The sequence below is a fragment of the Podarcis raffonei genome, chromosome 17 (genome assembly GCF_027172205.1).
Source record: "Podarcis raffonei isolate rPodRaf1 chromosome 17, rPodRaf1.pri, whole genome shotgun sequence".
Lineage (NCBI taxonomy): Eukaryota > Metazoa > Chordata > Lepidosauria > Squamata > Lacertidae > Podarcis > Podarcis raffonei.
This window is the reverse complement of record NC_070618.1, coordinates 9458591-9475537: the sequence shown is the minus strand read 5'-3', so window position 1 is coordinate 9475537 and position 16947 is coordinate 9458591. Positions and strand designations below refer to the sequence as shown.

The 16947-nt window shown below is 46.9% G+C and overlaps 1 protein-coding gene across 1 annotated transcript in view; it reads right to left on the bottom strand.

The window, feature by feature from the left end:
- EPHA1 (EPH receptor A1) overlaps positions 1 to 16947 on the bottom strand; it is an 83261-nt gene that overhangs the window by 14161 nt on the left and 52153 nt on the right. Inside the window, exons 5-10 of the mRNA XM_053370439.1 lie at positions 10726 to 10881; positions 9283 to 9621; positions 6753 to 6877; positions 5783 to 5942; positions 2530 to 2623; positions 2359 to 2414 (exon numbers count right to left, since the gene is read on the bottom strand). Coding sequence (XP_053226414.1) covers positions 2359 to 2414; positions 2530 to 2623; positions 5783 to 5942; positions 6753 to 6877; positions 9283 to 9621; positions 10726 to 10881 — 930 coding nt within the window. The remainder of the gene's footprint in view (positions 1 to 2358; positions 2415 to 2529; positions 2624 to 5782; positions 5943 to 6752; positions 6878 to 9282; positions 9622 to 10725; positions 10882 to 16947) is intronic.

Genomic DNA, 16947 nt, shown 5'->3' with positions numbered 1-16947 from the left:
CTGTGGTTTCCCTATGACTGTGCTAGGAAAAATACAGAACAGGACTTCAGATGGACGATGGTGGGGGAAACAGAGCCATGGATGAAAAGAAAGGTGGACATTCATTCAAGGTTATAGACACAGGGAGAAGTGGGCTGTGCTGGTGAACGAGCAATAATACCCCAGGCTTCTTGCCTGGATATTCAGCTTTTATTTTATTTTAAAGATTTTAGATCAGGAACAAGCGAGGTCTTATATTGCGGTCCTCAGCAACATTTGACGCATCTCCAGTCTGTGGCTGGGCTTGGGTAGGAGGCGAGAGGGCTCTGGCAGGATCCTGGAGTCCTGCCACCTCCTTTCTCAACTTTGGGAAGGAGGTGGGAGGGCTCTGGGACCCTGCCCATGTCCTGCCACCTCCTTTCCAAAGCCTGGGATCTTGCTTACTACTAGGCTTTGGAAAAGTAGTAGAGAGCTGGCAGGTTTGGGTCAAATTCTGGCCTCACTCCCAACCCCCAACCCCACCCCGCTCACTCGCTCGACAAGGCAGTGCTTGGCCCATGAGTTCCATGTCGAAGTACTCTTGCAGCCCACTTGGTTTGAAAAGTTGAACCACCTCACCCTGTTTTAGATCTTTTACGTTTGGAGATATAAAGGAGAGCATTTAGGCAGTATTCTATTCAGCTGGTCAGCAAAAAGTACTTTGTGCTTAACACTTTAAAACTGTATCGTTATGTTGTTTAATAAATCAAGTGGTGTTTTTTAAACATATTAGGCGACTTGCATTTAGGTTTCTGCCTTTTCACGAGGAGTTAGAATTACCTCCTCGCATCTTTCCAGATGCTCACTTAGGCTGGCTGTGGACTTGGATATAATTTTTTTTCTTTTTAAATCGCTCTGCCTTTGTGGACTCCCTCCATGGCTACAGAGAAGACCATGGGGGGTCAAGTACCTAGTGCCTGAACTGCATGCCCTGATCAAGCACCCGGTTTGAAAGTTACCTGTTCAAATGACATGTTATATAGTGGCAGCTCAAAACCTGCATTAGAATAGTAAATGTTGCAGTGAATTTTTTCCCCCAGTGGCCATTTCCACACACCAAATCATCCCTTTCCTCTCGACTACTGTCAAGTGTGAGCAGAGGCGCCAGGTGGCCCCCAAGATGAAGGTGCCCTGTTGCACAGCTGCAAGGATGCTCCTTGCCCAGCGATGGAAAGAGGATAAGATGCCGACAAAGGCGGACTGGCAGATGAAACTACTTGACTATGCAAAGATGGCGAGACTGACTGGGAAAACCAGAAATCAGGAAGGCCGAAACTTCAATAGAGAATGGGACAAATACAGACTGTATTTAAAAGAACACTGTAATCACGTGAGCTCTTTGGAAGGCTTTCAATAACTCTTGCAATGTTACAAAGACTTTGATTACAGTGGACGTTCGGTTGCGAACGTGATCCGTGCGGAATGCACATTTGCAACCCGCGGCGTTTGCAACCCGCACCTGTGCTTCTGCACACTCGCGGGTTGCAATTTGGTGCTTCTGTGCATGCGCAAAGCGCATGCGCGACCACCGAAACCCGGAAGTAACCCATTCCAGTACTTCTGGGTTTCGGCGGTCTGCAACCCAAAAAAACCCGCAACCTGAAGCAGCTGTAACCCGAGGTATGATTGTATTGGAGGATTATAATTCGGGTGAACTATAATATGCAGTTGATTAAGATATATAAAGGACCCACAGAGGGGAGGAGGTAAGTCCTAAGATTCGGAAGAATCTTGTTTGATTCTAAAATTTAATTGTGTTAATTGTGAGATTTATTTTGCAAAACCAGTAAAAATCATTTCAAAAAAAAGAGGGGGCCCGTCGCGTATCACATGTGTGTGATGTCACAGTGTGAGGTCATGCTGCCTGGAGGAGACCGAGCACTCTGAAGGAGCCAGGTGCTGAAGCTGCGACACACAATGTGTGTGATGGCACATGCCAGGGCCGCTCAACACGGAGCTGTCCCGGTCCCTTTCCAACAAATATTGAAGAGGCTGAAGACAAGGCGGCCCCTTAGAGTTGGTGGGCCTGAGTGTGAGCTTGTGCTTGGCAATATGTTTCTGGACTTCAGATTGAGGGACGTAGCATGGAGGAGGGGAGGAATTTGGAGCAGAAGTACACCTGCTGAGGAAAAGTTAATCATCACTCTCCCTGCACGCGCACACACACACACACACACACACACGCCCCCTAAAAAACCCTGCACTACTGACCATCCCCATCAAAGTGGCTTTTGATATTCTCAAATGCTCGTCTGGCTGGTCTGCATGTTACATGTAGTTTGGGGCTCTGAACTCTGAAGCCTTTCACCTCCTCTGCCTTCCCTGACTCCAGGCACTCACCTCGGTCGTAGCCGGATTGCTTGTGGCATCGCCGGGCTCCGCGTCGGTAAGAGTGCCTAAAACAGATAAGGATAAACATCACAACAGAGACGGTATAACCATCCAGAGCACAGAACAAACCAAATAACAATGCCCAGGATTCCCTCCACCCTCGAGAACCGCCATCTCTACCTTCGGCAAACAAGGAGACCGACAACCAGACCGATAAACAGCAGAACTCCAAAGATTATGCTGACAATCACTCCTCCAGAGGGCATCCCAGTGTCTGCAAGAGCAAAACGCAGGTTATAGACACCGTTCCAGCGCCAGGCCACCCTAGCCAGGGCTCACCACTCCAGAAATATATCTGGATTTCCATAGGGATTCAGAGTAACTGTATGCATAGGTATGTGAAAGCAGGGGATTTGTTTCAACCAGATGTAAGGAAAAGTAATGAAGAAGTGACATTTACGCTTAGAGCCCAATGTCCAATAACGCACCAGCTTTGCCTCCAAGTACAGACCACGAATTATTTGGTCTATTTTGTGCATATAAATGCTACTTACATGTTTCCTACAATGTATATAAGTGAGATAACTTCATCCCCCCCCCCGTAGTGATGTATGGAAGTGAAAGCTGATCGCCGAAGAATTGATGCTTTTGAATTATGGTGCTGGAGGAGACTCTTGAGAGTCCCATGGACTGCAAGAAGATCAAACCTATCCATTCTGAAGGAAATCAGCCCTGAGTGCTCACTGGAAGGACAGATCCTGAAGCTGAGACTCCAATACTTTGGCCAGCTCATGAGAAGAGAAGACTCCCTGGAAAAGACCCTGATGTTGGGAAAGATGAAGGGCACAAGGAGAAGGGGATGACAGAGGACGAGATGGTTGGACAGTGTTCTCAAAGCTACCAGCATGAGTTTGACCAAACTGCGGGAGGCAGTGGAAGACAGGAGTGCCTGGCCTGCTCTGGTCCATGGGGTCACGAAGAGTTGGACACGACTAAACGACTAAACAACAACAACAACAACCCCATTCCCCAGGCAGGCACGTCAGCCCCAGGCAAACACAATCCTGATACTTTTTGTGCTTTAATATACACAGAAAGTGAACGAGTATTAAACCCCAACGCAAACAGTGAGCACCCTGGGTGTTCTCTTGCTGCCCTATTTATCAAAACTCTTTATCTATAAATACCTGATCTGAGAGGTCATTGGAAGGACTTGAGGAGCTGAACTGTTATGAAGTGTATGCTCATGATGCCAATGCCAAATTTATCCCAAATGCTTTCTTCAGTATTTACGTTGGGTATGGAACCACTAGTAAGTGAGTGGCTTGGCTGGATCCCAATTACACTTTCAGTACTGAGTGCTGTGTGGATAATTTTTTAAAGTGCATTTTGGTCTGTCTTTCTTTCTTTCTTTTTTGGAAACAATGGTTGGCGTTATCCTAAGTTCTGGTTTCCTAAAATGCCTTTGCTGACCTTATTTATCTCATCCAAGGGCCACACTGGGGAGTGGATAGGGTTTCAGAGAAGTTTCACACAGCCATTGTTCTTAGCAGATTGTTGCACATGTTTATGCCACAGCAAATGTGCCAACAGACCCTCTCAGGTGTTAGAACCAGCAGAGAGGGCCCTCTTGGTAGTTCTACTTCCCTCAGAAGTTTGGGGGTGTGGTGGCCCCCAGCCTCTACATTCCTTGGTCCTGAATGGGGTAATTGTGCCCCTGAAGGACCAGGTGCGCAGCCTGGGCGTCATTTTGGACTCACAGCTGTCCATGGAGGCGCAGGTTAATTCTGTGTCCAGGGCAGCTGTCTACCAGCTCCACCTGGTACGAGGGCTAAGACCCTACCTGCCCACAGACTGCCTCGCCGGAGTGGTGCATGCTCTAGTTATCTCCTGCTTGGACTACTGCAATGCGCTCTACGTGGGGCTACCTTTGAAGGTGACTCGGAAACTGCAATTAATCCAGAATGCGGCAGCAAGACTGGTGACTGGGAGTGGCCGCCGGGACCACATAACACCGGTCCTGAGAGATCTGCATTGGCTCCCAGTACGTTTCCGAGCACAATTCAAAGTGTTGGTGCTGACCTTGAAAGCCCTAAACGGCCTCGGTCCTGTATATCTGAAGGAGCGTCTCCACCCCCATCGTTCAGCCCGGACACTGAGATCCAGCGTCGAGGGCCTTCTGGAGGTTCCCTCATTGCGAGAAGTGAGGTTACAGGGAACCAGACAGAGGGCCTTCTCAGTATTGGCGCCCGCCCTGTGGAACACCCTGCCTTCAGATGTGAAGGAAATAAGCAGCTATCCTATCTTTAAAAGACATCTGAAGGCAGCCCTGTTCAGGGAAGTTTTTAATATTTAATGCTGTACTGTTTTTAACACTTGATTGGAAGCCGCCAGGGAAACTCAGCCAGATGGGCGGGGTATAAATAATAAATTATTATTATTATTACTACATTGTGGAATTCTCTCCCCACAAGAGGTGTGTCTGGCTTCTTTACAGCTTTGGGTGGATGCTGCCAATGTGCCTCTTTATCCTGGCCTCTGATATCTTATCAGCACCCAACCTATTCTTGTAACTTGTCTTAACTGTTTTTTCTTATGAATTTTAAGTTGCTGTAACCTGCTCTGGGACCTGTGGGTGAAGATAAAGTAATAAATTTAGCAACAAGAGGCACTAGAAAGCCACAGTAAGAAGGTTCATTTCTCCAGGAGTTTAGGCACATAGACTTGCCCCACACAGTTTATGAATCCCTTGAAGGAAGCTGGTGTAACGAAGAGGGGAGCTTCAGGCAGCAAATATGACTGCTGCATGAAACAGCTCTCAGTCTCCAAAGGGAAGTCGTTTGCATTTAGTTTTAGTTTTGCAATGCAGATCTGAAAGCATTTCTAATTACCATGCCGAAAAACCAAACAGTATATTAGTAAAACAATTTAAAAAGGAAGCTGCGACAGTATCTGGATGACTCCTAGAAACTTATACATTGAGCACCCATCCTGATTTGTTTGTACAGAGACTATAAATAAACTGTTATCCTACACTTTATAATGCATTTCCCCATCACTTTCCTAACAGCAAAAAAATATGACCTCAGGTGTTTTAGAGCCCATTGAGTAAAAAAGATTGTACAGGAATGCTACCATATAATGCCTGGAAAAGTTGCAAGTAAGTGTGTGTATGTATGTATGTGTAAGTTTGTTCCATTTTCCTTATCTTCCTTATGAAAACCCACATACACCAGTGGTGTAATGGTAGGTAATGTCACAAATAGCAACTTCAGGGATGGGGTGACTTCCTTTAGAAAAACAGCTTGGAGTGGGTGGAAAATTAGCTTCCTACACTTGCAACACAATCACAGTTCCTTGCATCTAGTTTAGTCCCAAATCCATTAGCAAGAATCCCTCCTTTACAAACAAAGTGGGGCATCAAGGGGTCTACCTTGTGGAAGAGTGCGGAATTCCTGTTCCTGGGAATATGGCCCAGCTACAGAGTCTGTGATGGAGCGCACACGCATCAGGTAAGCTGTGTCAGGCTGCAGATTTGCCAAAGTTACTTGGGGTTCCTGGAGGTGTTGGACAGTGTAGTGCTTCTCTTCTCCCTGCAAAACAATTAGGCTGTGCTATAGCAAGGGTTGGGGGCGTGGGTGGCACTGTGGGTTAAACCACAGAGCCTACGACTTGCCGATCAGAAGGTCAGCGGTTTGAATCCCCGCGACGGGGTGAGCTCCCGTTGCTCGTCCCTGCTCCTGCCAACCTAGCAGTTTGAAAGCAAGTCAAAGTGCAAGTAGATAAATAGCTCTGGCGTTTCCGTGCACTGCTCTGGTTCGCCAGAAGTGGCTTTGTCATGCTGGCCACATGACCCAGAAGCTGTACGCTGGCTCCCTCAGCCAAGAAAGCGAGATGAGCGCTGCAACCCCAGAGTCGGCCATGACTGGACCTAATGGTCAGGGGTCCCTTTACCTTTATAGCAAGGGTTGGGAACCTTTCTGGCCCAGGAGGCAAGATCTTTAGCACCCACCTGTCCATCCCCTGAATTCATAATAATGGCATTAGGTGTCTGACACCCACCCACCTGCCAAAGTTGGTCCATGGGGGTGTGGGGAGAGATAACAGCCAAGCAGGACTGAACTCCCCGTGCTTCAGCTGATGTGCAGGGAAGGAAGTTCAATGGTGTTTTCTGAAGGGACCAGCTGGGGGAGCAGCTGATCCAAACCCATCTCTACCTGCCCCACACCCAACGTCACATATGACATCAGGTGTGGTTTGGGGGAAACAGCCTGGCAGGCAAAACTGAATCCATGGGCCAGAGGTTCCAAGCCCATATGCTATAGGACTTGAACAACTTGTGAAATGGAACAAGAGCATTTATGAAGTTTGCAGGTGTTGAGCAAAGGAAGAGCATATCTCACCTTCTCAAAGTACATAACCTCGTAGTTCACGGAGCTACGGCTGCGATGTCGTGTGGGTGACCAAGTCACAGAGAGGCTGCTGTCATTTCGCCTTGCCAGGATGATATCAGTCACCTTGCCAGGAACTGCACATAAAGAGAGGAGAGATGGTCAAAGTGTAACCTGCTCTTTGCAATTCATCCCACACCCCCATTCCCTTAGTGAAAGCTCTGGATCTCATTGCTTTTCCTGACTCTGCCCAGTTAGCAGCAGATTGGCTAAACCTAACAAATTCTGCACAGAGCTTGCCCTTCTCTGAGCCAAAGTAAGGTGGCTGTCTCTAGGGCCACATTTGGGCTGCCATTAGAGCAGCAGACCAGGAGACCCATGGGTCAGAACTTGCTAGCATCCTTCACACATACTTTCGCTCCTATTTGACTTCACTTCCTTCCACTTTTTGGATACTGCTTCTTGTACACAGAAATGCATTTCTAAGAATGACACAACTCTTAAAGGCATCTTGAGGCACAAGGGTGTGAATTTCCAACATCACTTTTGTTTCTGGGAAGCCCACAGACTTCAGAGAAGAAACCATAATGCTGCCTGTGCCGCAGCCTGCCTTAGATATGTCCTGGATTAACTCTGCATTCAAAAAGACCACCTCTCTTTATAAGCTGCTTTCTGCAGCATAAAAATCTGACTCTTTAAAAACACACACACAAAGAGAGAGAGAGAGAGACAAGGTAGAAGGAGCGGTTCATGTGTTTATGATGGCACCAGGGAACTCAAAACAAATTTTGCCATTTTGCCTGGCAACTCTTAGACTGAAGAATCAACTTTCCTATTTCACTGATGCATCCACAGCAAAGGTTTTGCAGATTAAATACAGTGATACCTCTGGTTACGAACTTAATTCGTTCCGGAGGTCCGTTCTTAACCTGAAACTGTTCTTAACCTGAAGCACCACTTTAGCTAATGGGGCCTCCCGCTGCTGCCGTGCCGTCAGCGCGCAATTTCTGTTCTCATCCTGAGGTAAAGTTCTTAACCCGAGGTCCTACTTCCGGGTTAGTGGAGTCTGTAACCCGAAGTGTTTGTAACCCGAGGTACCACTGTACACGGTTTGTGATAGTGGCCACCAATGGGGCTGGAAAGGCCCGACAGGGATATGGGAAATGATTTTGTTAGCTTGTGAGAACACAAATAAGCTTCTAATTCTGTTGCCTTCATAAAGCAAACCGAAGGATAAGAGTTCTGCCAAGAGTGACTAGGATGCATAAAGGCTGAAGAGCATCTACATTACAATAATTAGTTTATTAAATTGGTTTTCAGACCAGTACAACAGGCTTGCTACATCTGCCAAATTTCTCTAGAGACCAGCATTCCACCCCCCACCCTAGACAATAAACCGCTGAGCTTTAAATACTGGACAAATGTCATATCCGGTACAACAAAGAAATTGACAAAATACAGCACCCTGCTCAGCAATTACGTATCTCTCTCTTGAGGACTGCAAATGCTTTACAGTCATTACCTCAACATTCCTTTCACCGGAGGCGGGGAGCCTGTGATAAGATGTTGATGGACTACAACTCCCATAATTCCTGGCTGTTGGCTACGCTTTCTGGGACTGACTGGAGCTGGAGACCAGCAGCAATTGGAGCTCCCCCCCCCATTCTGCCGTACACCAGCCCTTTGTAGCAGGACTATGATTCCCATACTGTCGTGTGGGTAGGGAGCTGAGGCTGATAAAGAGAGCGGGCAGCCTTACTGCTGCCTAATGCAGACCCTCCAACATTTCTCCGATGAAAATAGGGATGTCTTGTTCCATAATAATAACAATAATAACAACCCATCTGACTGGGTTGACCCAGGCACTCTGGGCGGTTTCCAACATACACAAAAACATAATAAAACATTAAACATTTAAAAACCTCCCTATACAAGACTGCTTTCAGATGTCTTCTAAAGGTTGTATAGTTACTTATCTCCTTAGCTCAGGGGTTGCACATTTCCCATACCCTCCAACATTTCTCTGATGAAAATAGAGGTGTCCCGAGGAAAAGCAGGACATTCTGGGATCAAATCAGAAACCAGGACGGCTTCTGCAAATCTGGGACTGTCTCTGGAAAATAAGGACACTTGGAGGGTCGGCTAAAAAGTTCATGGCTGGAACATGAAGAAAGTCAAGGACTCCCTTGCTCACAGCTCATACTTTTAGCCCCTACAGTACCTCAGATTTCGTCAGGATCCAAGCATCTAAGACAGTTATGGCCAAACGGCCTTCCAGCTGTTTTGGGACTTCAATTCCCATCATCCCTGACCACTGGTCCTGTTAGCTAGGGATGATGGGAGTTGTAGGCCAAAAACAGCTGGAGGGCCAAGTTTGGCCATCACTGATCTAAGAATTGTAAATTTGCCCCCTGCACACACTCATTTGCAATTAACTAATCACTGCAGTGTAAGGGGAAAATGCAGCTCAGCTGCTGCTGCAACTTTTATTTGCTTTGGTTGTGCTCACTTCCTCTTCCCCATATACGTCGCAGCGACTCACCTGCGTGGCCCACCAAAACCCGGACAGGAGAGCTGCTGCTGCTGCTGTGCAAGGCAGGGCTGAGCTCTGACACACCATTATGAGCCCGTACAACGAAGCTGTAATTGGTGAAAGCCTCCAGGCCGCTCACAACCACACTCTCCTGGGTGAGGTCTAGGGCGCCGGGAGAAAAAGTCACGCTGCTCTCGCAAGGTCTGCACTTTGGGGAACTGCAACGCTGGCAGGAGACGCTGTAGGAGAGGTCTTGGCGCCCACCCTGATCCGTGGGTGCCTGCCACGAAAGGGTGACCTCAGTCCCCTCAATAAGTACGGTGACATTGTGAGGAGCTGAAGGGGGGCCTGGAAAGGCAAAAGGAGGCAGCGTGTTAAAAGTACAATCCTGTAAAGAGATTCTAACCCTATCTGTACCTACCGTATTTTTTGCTCTATAAGACTCACTTTCTCTCTCCTAAAAAGTAAGGGGAAATGTGTGTGCGTCTTACGGAGCGAATACAGGCTGCACAGCTATCACAGAAGCCAGAACAGCAAGAGGGATTGCTTCTGAGATTCAGAATATTTGTTTTCTGGTGCGTCTTATAGAGCAAAAAATACAGTACCTATAAATATAGCTGTAGGGTTCTATCTAGATTTCTTTTTCTTTCCTTGCACCTGGGGGCAGGTACAGTGGATATAAATATCTTCATTCCAACTTATTATTATTTCCATTTCTATACTGCTTTATGTTTTAAATTTTAAAAATCTCAAAGCGGTTTTACAGCACATTAAAACATCAAATGAAACAACCCAGGATAAAACCATTTCAGACTTCAAGGAAAATGTCTCAGATCCTTCTCTTAAGTGACATTTTGCTTTCCCCATATTTATTTACTTAATGTTTACGGCTGTCCCATGGCAGAAGTACTCTAGGAAGGCAGTGTGGTGTATGTAATGGTTAGTGTGTCGGACTAGGACCTGAGAGATAAGGGTTCAAAACCCCGCTCAGTCATGCAGGTCACTGGGTGACCTTGGGCCAGTCACAGCCTCTTAACCTACCACACAGGGATTTACAGAGGGAACCATGTACTCTGTGGCCAGAGACATCTGGAAGACATATAAAGGAGCAGCAATTCGGAACCTCCAGATCAGTTTGGTCCACAAGGCCATTTTGGGCAGGCTGCAGCTACCCTGCCATTTCCATGACATCAGGTGCAGGACAGGTAAAGCCACAGCTGCAAAAGAACAACCAGGAGCCTTTGCATGCACTCTTAATTGTTCCTTTACAGCTGCAGCTTGCATTCAGCGCCACTAAAATTTAGAACCGAATGCCACTTGTTCTCCTTTTGGCTGGAATCAGAACCACTCTGGAGCTTTCCTATTTGTTGAGTAGGTGCATTTTTCAAGTAAGTGCGAACAGGGTTCCACCTGCTCATCTGGGGGACCACAGTACTCCCACCCAGGACTTACGAGTACAAGCAGCAGTTTCGTCCTCAGCGGGAGTCCGAAAGAAGTTTTCAAGGCAGGGGCAGCTTGTGGCAGCAGGAGAACTGGAGAAGCTGTTTGGAGGGCATTTGAGGCACTGGTCGGTCTTCAGCGAGTGACGATAGAACCCTGGCTGACAGGCTGTGGAAAGGAGAAGCAGATTAAGTCCCAAGTAGCTAACTTAAGCGGATGCAAATAACCATACATTTCGGCTATACCCATTTCTTTTAAAATCCAGTTTAGGAATGCAATTATTTAGGAATACAAGCACCCAGCAAGAGGTGCAGAACCTCATCCCTCAAGATGTCACCATACATGGGGCATATCTTGTTTCTAACTTCACAGAGGAGTTGGAGATCTTCATTCCTTGTCAAGGAACAACATCATCTCATACTTAAGTCCCCTTTGGATAATTTTCAATATCTATTGACCGCCACTTCTCTGCTCTCCCCATACTCTCTTCTTCATGCCTATATTCTCACCAACACCACCCAAAATGGATGGATGACCTGTCTCCTGCTACACTTTTACCCACCCAATTCTGGCTAGGTTTACACTTGGCTTTGTGCGTTGAGGTAGCAATGGGCTGCCGCTGGGAATTCTCAGCAGAAAGTGGAGCTCTGATTGGCTGGGTGTTGTGCACCACGAGCCATGTCGGCTTGAGCCAAGCAGGAAGTTGTGGCTTTTAAGTGTCCGGGGGCTCAGGATGCCGTTCCATCAGTAGGTGAGAAACATAGGGAAACTCAGTGTTGGTGGCAAAAATTTGGGCTCCGTTTATGCTACAATTCTGCTGGAGTGCCGGAAAAGCATATAATATGGTACTAGAGGCTAACTAGAGGGCCAAACTAGAAGGGGTTTGTCCTGTAGTTATTGTCAGGAGCTCAGCCTGCACTGGCAGGGACACATATCCGACTGGCATGTTCGCTCCCTCCTGGTCGATCGTTTGGGAGCTTCGAAAGATTTCTTCAGCCCGAACATCACAGAGACCGATGCCAACTGACACCGGCACACTTAAGGACCCACAGAGTTTGTGCATCATGCGTAACAGACCTCAGCAACTCAGCATTTAGGCTAATCTACTTTATTTACATATAAACACACACGGAGCATTGCAACATGGCTCCCTCTCTCTCTAGCATCAGACAGCAAAGAGAATGAACAAAGGACAATAATCCCACTTCACGGAACACAGTAACACAAACATCCTGTTTCCTTCACTTCCCACTCTGTGGAGTCAAAACATATACCGTCACGTGATAGACAACAATCCCATGACTGCAATTACAGAGCAGGAATTCTAACAGTTATACCTGGTGTGCATTTTGAAAATAAAAATAAACACTGCATGTCTGGTGAGCCACCAAAACAGAACCATCGAGTGTGTGCCTGCAACTTTAACAATTTGCCCCTGCCGTGGTCTCAGATAGAATTGGGAGTCTCTGCATCTTTCATTTGTAATGGGGATTGGAATTCTTATGGCTGCAAGTACATGCTTGGAAGTTTATGAGTAACGAAACTGCTGAAATCTTAGAAGCCACAGTAGTGGCTGAAAACGATGTCAATTGATTTGGAGGAGTTCTGTTTGAAGCTGGGTTATATCAAATGCAGAGGAAATGAGGAGTGGCACCGACACTTTTCTTGAGGCGATAGATTTAGGATGGATATGGCATTAATCTTGTCTTTGAATCGTATGCTTAGGATTCTATCGATGTGAGTTCCAGCGGAACAGACCCCACCCCCGGGAGGTGGCGGACTCTCATTCCTTGGAGGTTTTTTTAAGCAGAGGTTGGAGGGCCATCTGTCAAGTAGGATCTAGCTGAGATTCCTGGATTGTAGGGGGTTGGACTAGATGACCTGGGGGTCCCTTCTGACTCCAAGAATCATACTTTTGTCTCCACCTCACTTTCCCCAGTGCTTTGCCCAGTCTGTGCCCATAATTAGGAGGTCACCTCTCTGCAGCCTCATTTTTCTGGGGCACCTTTCCTTACCCTAAATGCCCCAATGTGTTTTTCTCACGTATTAACTGAGAGCCGCCGCTGTGCATGGCAGAGAACTGGTTCTTACTTCCGCAGACATGAAAACAGGGCGGGAAATTGTGTGGGTGTCACAAAGGGAGTGCTGCCGACCTGGGGAAGGAGCAAAGGTGAACTAGGAATGCAGGCAACAGGCGCCAACAGGATTATGTCACCACAGGGAGGGAATGGAATGGAAATCGGGCAAGAATTGGTTTTAAAAAAAACCACAAAAACTACAAGGTAAACAGCAGGTGGCAGCACCCACTGTCCTATGAAAGCAGATGCTCCCTTCGGAGCCCTTTGTCTTCTCCAGAGTGACATAAATATACCCATTTTTCCCCCACGAATTTGCCCAGATATTCTGATATTGGGTTAATTATTCCCCACCCTAACGGCATCCAGATTCACCACATGGTGGCAACCAATTGAAACTAGATCGTCTGGCGCCAAGTGTAAACCTGTCTTGGGAGGACTATACCACTTCGGAATGTGGTTGGGAGATTCCACAGGGTTGAATACTCCCTCACAAAGAAAGTAGGATTCCTGCACATTAAAAAAACAACAAGACTGCCAGCAAACTCCAACTTCTCCATATTTTTCCTTTGCACCCATATATACCTGCTGACTGAGGATTACATCAGATGAAGTAGACTACAGTCCACAAAACCTTATGCCATCTTCTTTAAAGTGCCACAGCGCCTTTTGTCATTTTTGCTGCAACGGACTAACGCGGTTAGCCCCTCTGGAAATCTTATCCTCCTCCCTGACCTGCTAGCTTTCCACACAGAAATTTATTTTCTCCTGGACCGTCGAGCATTTGGCTGTGTAAGCCCTCGTTCGCTGTCTGGAGCGGTATAGTTCAGACAAAGGTTTATCGCCTCAGCGAAAACAAGATCTGAGGGATTCCTTTCTCATATGCAATGAATGCAGATGACTATACACTTTGAACCTACAGGAAAAGCGGAAGCATGCTATGTGCTGGAGGCCATCTGTAGTTCAACTCCTCCTCCAATGCCACCCACCTCTCCACCCCCCCACCCCAGTTTCTGGGCTTGTTCTACCTTGGAATACAGGAGCTAATTACTTCTGATTAAACTGGGATGGATTAATTCAGAGCAGACAGGTTTATTTCCTCGGAGGAACACATAAATTGCTGGGTGTTGTGCCTATGCTCAGTCAGTTTGCCCTGAGGTGAGCATTGCCTCTTACAAATAAGGCGCTCAGGTGTGTTTTGCCCATTATGCAGTGACCAACTCAGGTTTCCCACAGAATGTACACCTGACAACAACAGTGTCGTCTGGGGCTTGTTGTCAGGTGTACATCCTGTGGGAAACCTGAATTGGTCACTGCATAATGCGCAAAACACACCCGAGCGCCTTATTTTATTTTTATTTTATTTTTTTTTGCAAGCATGGGTTTGTCACAATCACAGTGTAGCTTTTTAGGGGTGTGACAAATAAAACCAAATTCCCCACATGGCAAGGGTCCGTCAGAGGAACCCCTTCACAGAGTGTCACAGGGAGCCTCAGCCTATCAAAAGTTAAGAAGTTTTACACCAGGGCTTTCCCCACCAGCCATAACTCACGGGACCTCAGTTCCAACACCTCTCAGGTGGGCGCCGTTGCCATTACAGACCCTCCAAGTGTCCTTCTTTCCCAGGGACAGTCCCAGATTTGCAGAAGCTGTCCTGGTTTCTGATTTGATCCCTGAATGTCCGGCTTTTCCTTAAGACATCTCTATTTTCGTCAGAGAAATGTTGCAGGCTATGGAGTTATCTGACCTCCAAGCCATCTGAAGGCAGCTTCTCTGTATAGTGAAGCTTTTTAACGTTTAATGTTTTATTATTCTTTTATATGTGTTGGATGCCACCCACAGTGGCTGGGGCAACCCAGTCAAATGGGCAGGGTAATAATAATAATAATAATAATAATAATAATAATAATAATAATACAGTGGTACCTCTGGTTGTGAACGGGATCCGTTCTGGAGTCCCATTTGCAACATGAGCAGAACGCAACCTGCATCTGCGCGTGCATGGGTCGCGATTCGCCGCTTCTGCGCATGACGTCATTTTGAGCCTCTGCGCATGCGCAAGTGGTGAAACCCGGAAGTAACCCTTTCCAGGTCACCGCAGGACACAACCTGAAAAGACGTAACCTGAACTGAACGTAACAAGAGGTTTGACTGTAAGAAGGAGGAGGAATAGGGTGTTCCTATTTTTATTGGAGAAATGTTGGAGGGTATGCCATTATAAGAGGACAAGGGAGGCCTTCATGGTGAGTTCCGGCACCTGTTTTTCGAGAAAAATAGCACTGCAAAAACCTACACCGAATAGGGAGGGTCACAGGTTCTTTTTGTTCTGCAGTAGCTGTAGGGACAACTGGGCCCGATCCTGTGGCTTGCCAAGGGACTAAGCTCCTTAGGCAGACAGGCAGACAGGAAATCGGGTGCAACCTGGGAAGGCTAAACATCAGGCAGAGACACCCCTCCCCGGTGTGGGGGTGGCAGACAGTGGCACCAGCTCAACCATCACCACCCAGCAATTATCTTTAACGAGGCCTGTATGGGCTCATTAAATCGAAGGAAGAGAAGGGAGCTTCCCACCTTAGCTCACTTAGAGCAGCAGAGCTAAGGTTCCCCGTTAGGGAAAGGAAGAACTTTTTCTGCCTAACCCCCATGCTGCCTCTGTGGCCCCACAAGCCAGCGGTTCCCACCTCCACTCAGACATGGCATGTTACTGCTCAGTTGGTTAGAGTGTGGTGCTGATAATGCCAAGGTTGCAGGTTCGATCCCCATAAGAGACAACTGCATATTCCTGCGTTTCAGGGGGTTGGACTAGATGATCCTCAGAGTCATTTCCGACTCTACCGTTCTATGATTCTATATGCAGGGTGGGGAGAATTGACCCCTCCCCTGGGTAGGGGGTCTGTTATCAAAGCTAAGCAGGTCTCAGCCTTGTCAATGCTCTGAACTGGGGGACTCCCCATCGCAAGCTGCTCTAACCTTCCCTACAGATAAATAAAGACAAAAATGTAATTACAGTGGTACCTCTGGTTGCGAACGGGATCCGTTCTGGAGCCCCGTTCGCATCATGCGCAGAATGCACGATTCGCCGCTTCTGCACGTGACGTCATTCTGAGCACCTGCGCATGCGTGAGCGGCGAAACCCAGAAGCAACCCATTCCGTTACTTCCGGGTCGCCGTGGGACGCAACCTGAAAAGACGTAACCTGAACCAAATGTAACAAGAGGTATGACTGTAAATGCTGTATATAAATTCACCTCTTGCCTCACAGTTCCTTATACTCTTTTAGGGGTCTGCACAATCTGCCATTTGAAAAAAGAAAGAAAAAAGAAATTTACCTTTGCAACCGAGACCGAAAGGCACTCATCCCCAAGGAAGGAGTCAACATTCCCTTTTCAAGAGCGACACCACAGAGGCACTGACTCAATCCCTTGCTGTCCTCCCCTGTTCTTTTCTGTGCCCACAGAAAAGGCCATGGCTGTGGTTGCGTCTATTCTGTATCAAGTACGAAAATGCCACACAATGCGCCAGGGGGCTCCAAATTCAGCTCCCTGAGAACCCCAGCTTTCATTTTAAACGGACAAAGGGCACATTTCTAGCGTTTACGCTTGCAAAGACAAACTTGAAAGCAATACCTCGTGAAACCTCCAGAGTCTAAGGAAGCTTCAATAGAACACCCATCACCGTAACTTTGAGGGGGTCCAATGTGAAACAGCAATAAACCTTAAATAGCAGTAATCTTCAGGTATAGTTTTAATAAATCGCTAACCACAATTTTGCCAAGGGTTTGTCAGTTATCCCAGTGCATTAATTGACCAGAGCACCAGAAATCAGGGGCAGATTTATTACTTCACAGAAATATTGCTTATATTTTTTTTTAGCCTGAAAGTAAAAAAGGGTACAGATTTGTTTTTAAATTTTTAAATTGAAGCTGAAAATTCAGAGAAGAGGCTCAGAATACGTCTGAGATTATTAAGGATAGACCTATAGGTCAAGCCTATGATGAAAGCCTGGCTCAGTATGGCTTTCTGCGTTCAAAAGCAGGAGAGTTGCTGTTGCTGTTGCTGTTGTTGTTTTAATTTATATACCACCCAATACCCGGAGGTCTCAGGGCGGTTCATAGAACAAAATCCAAATATAAAACCACAAAATATATAATCAAGATCAA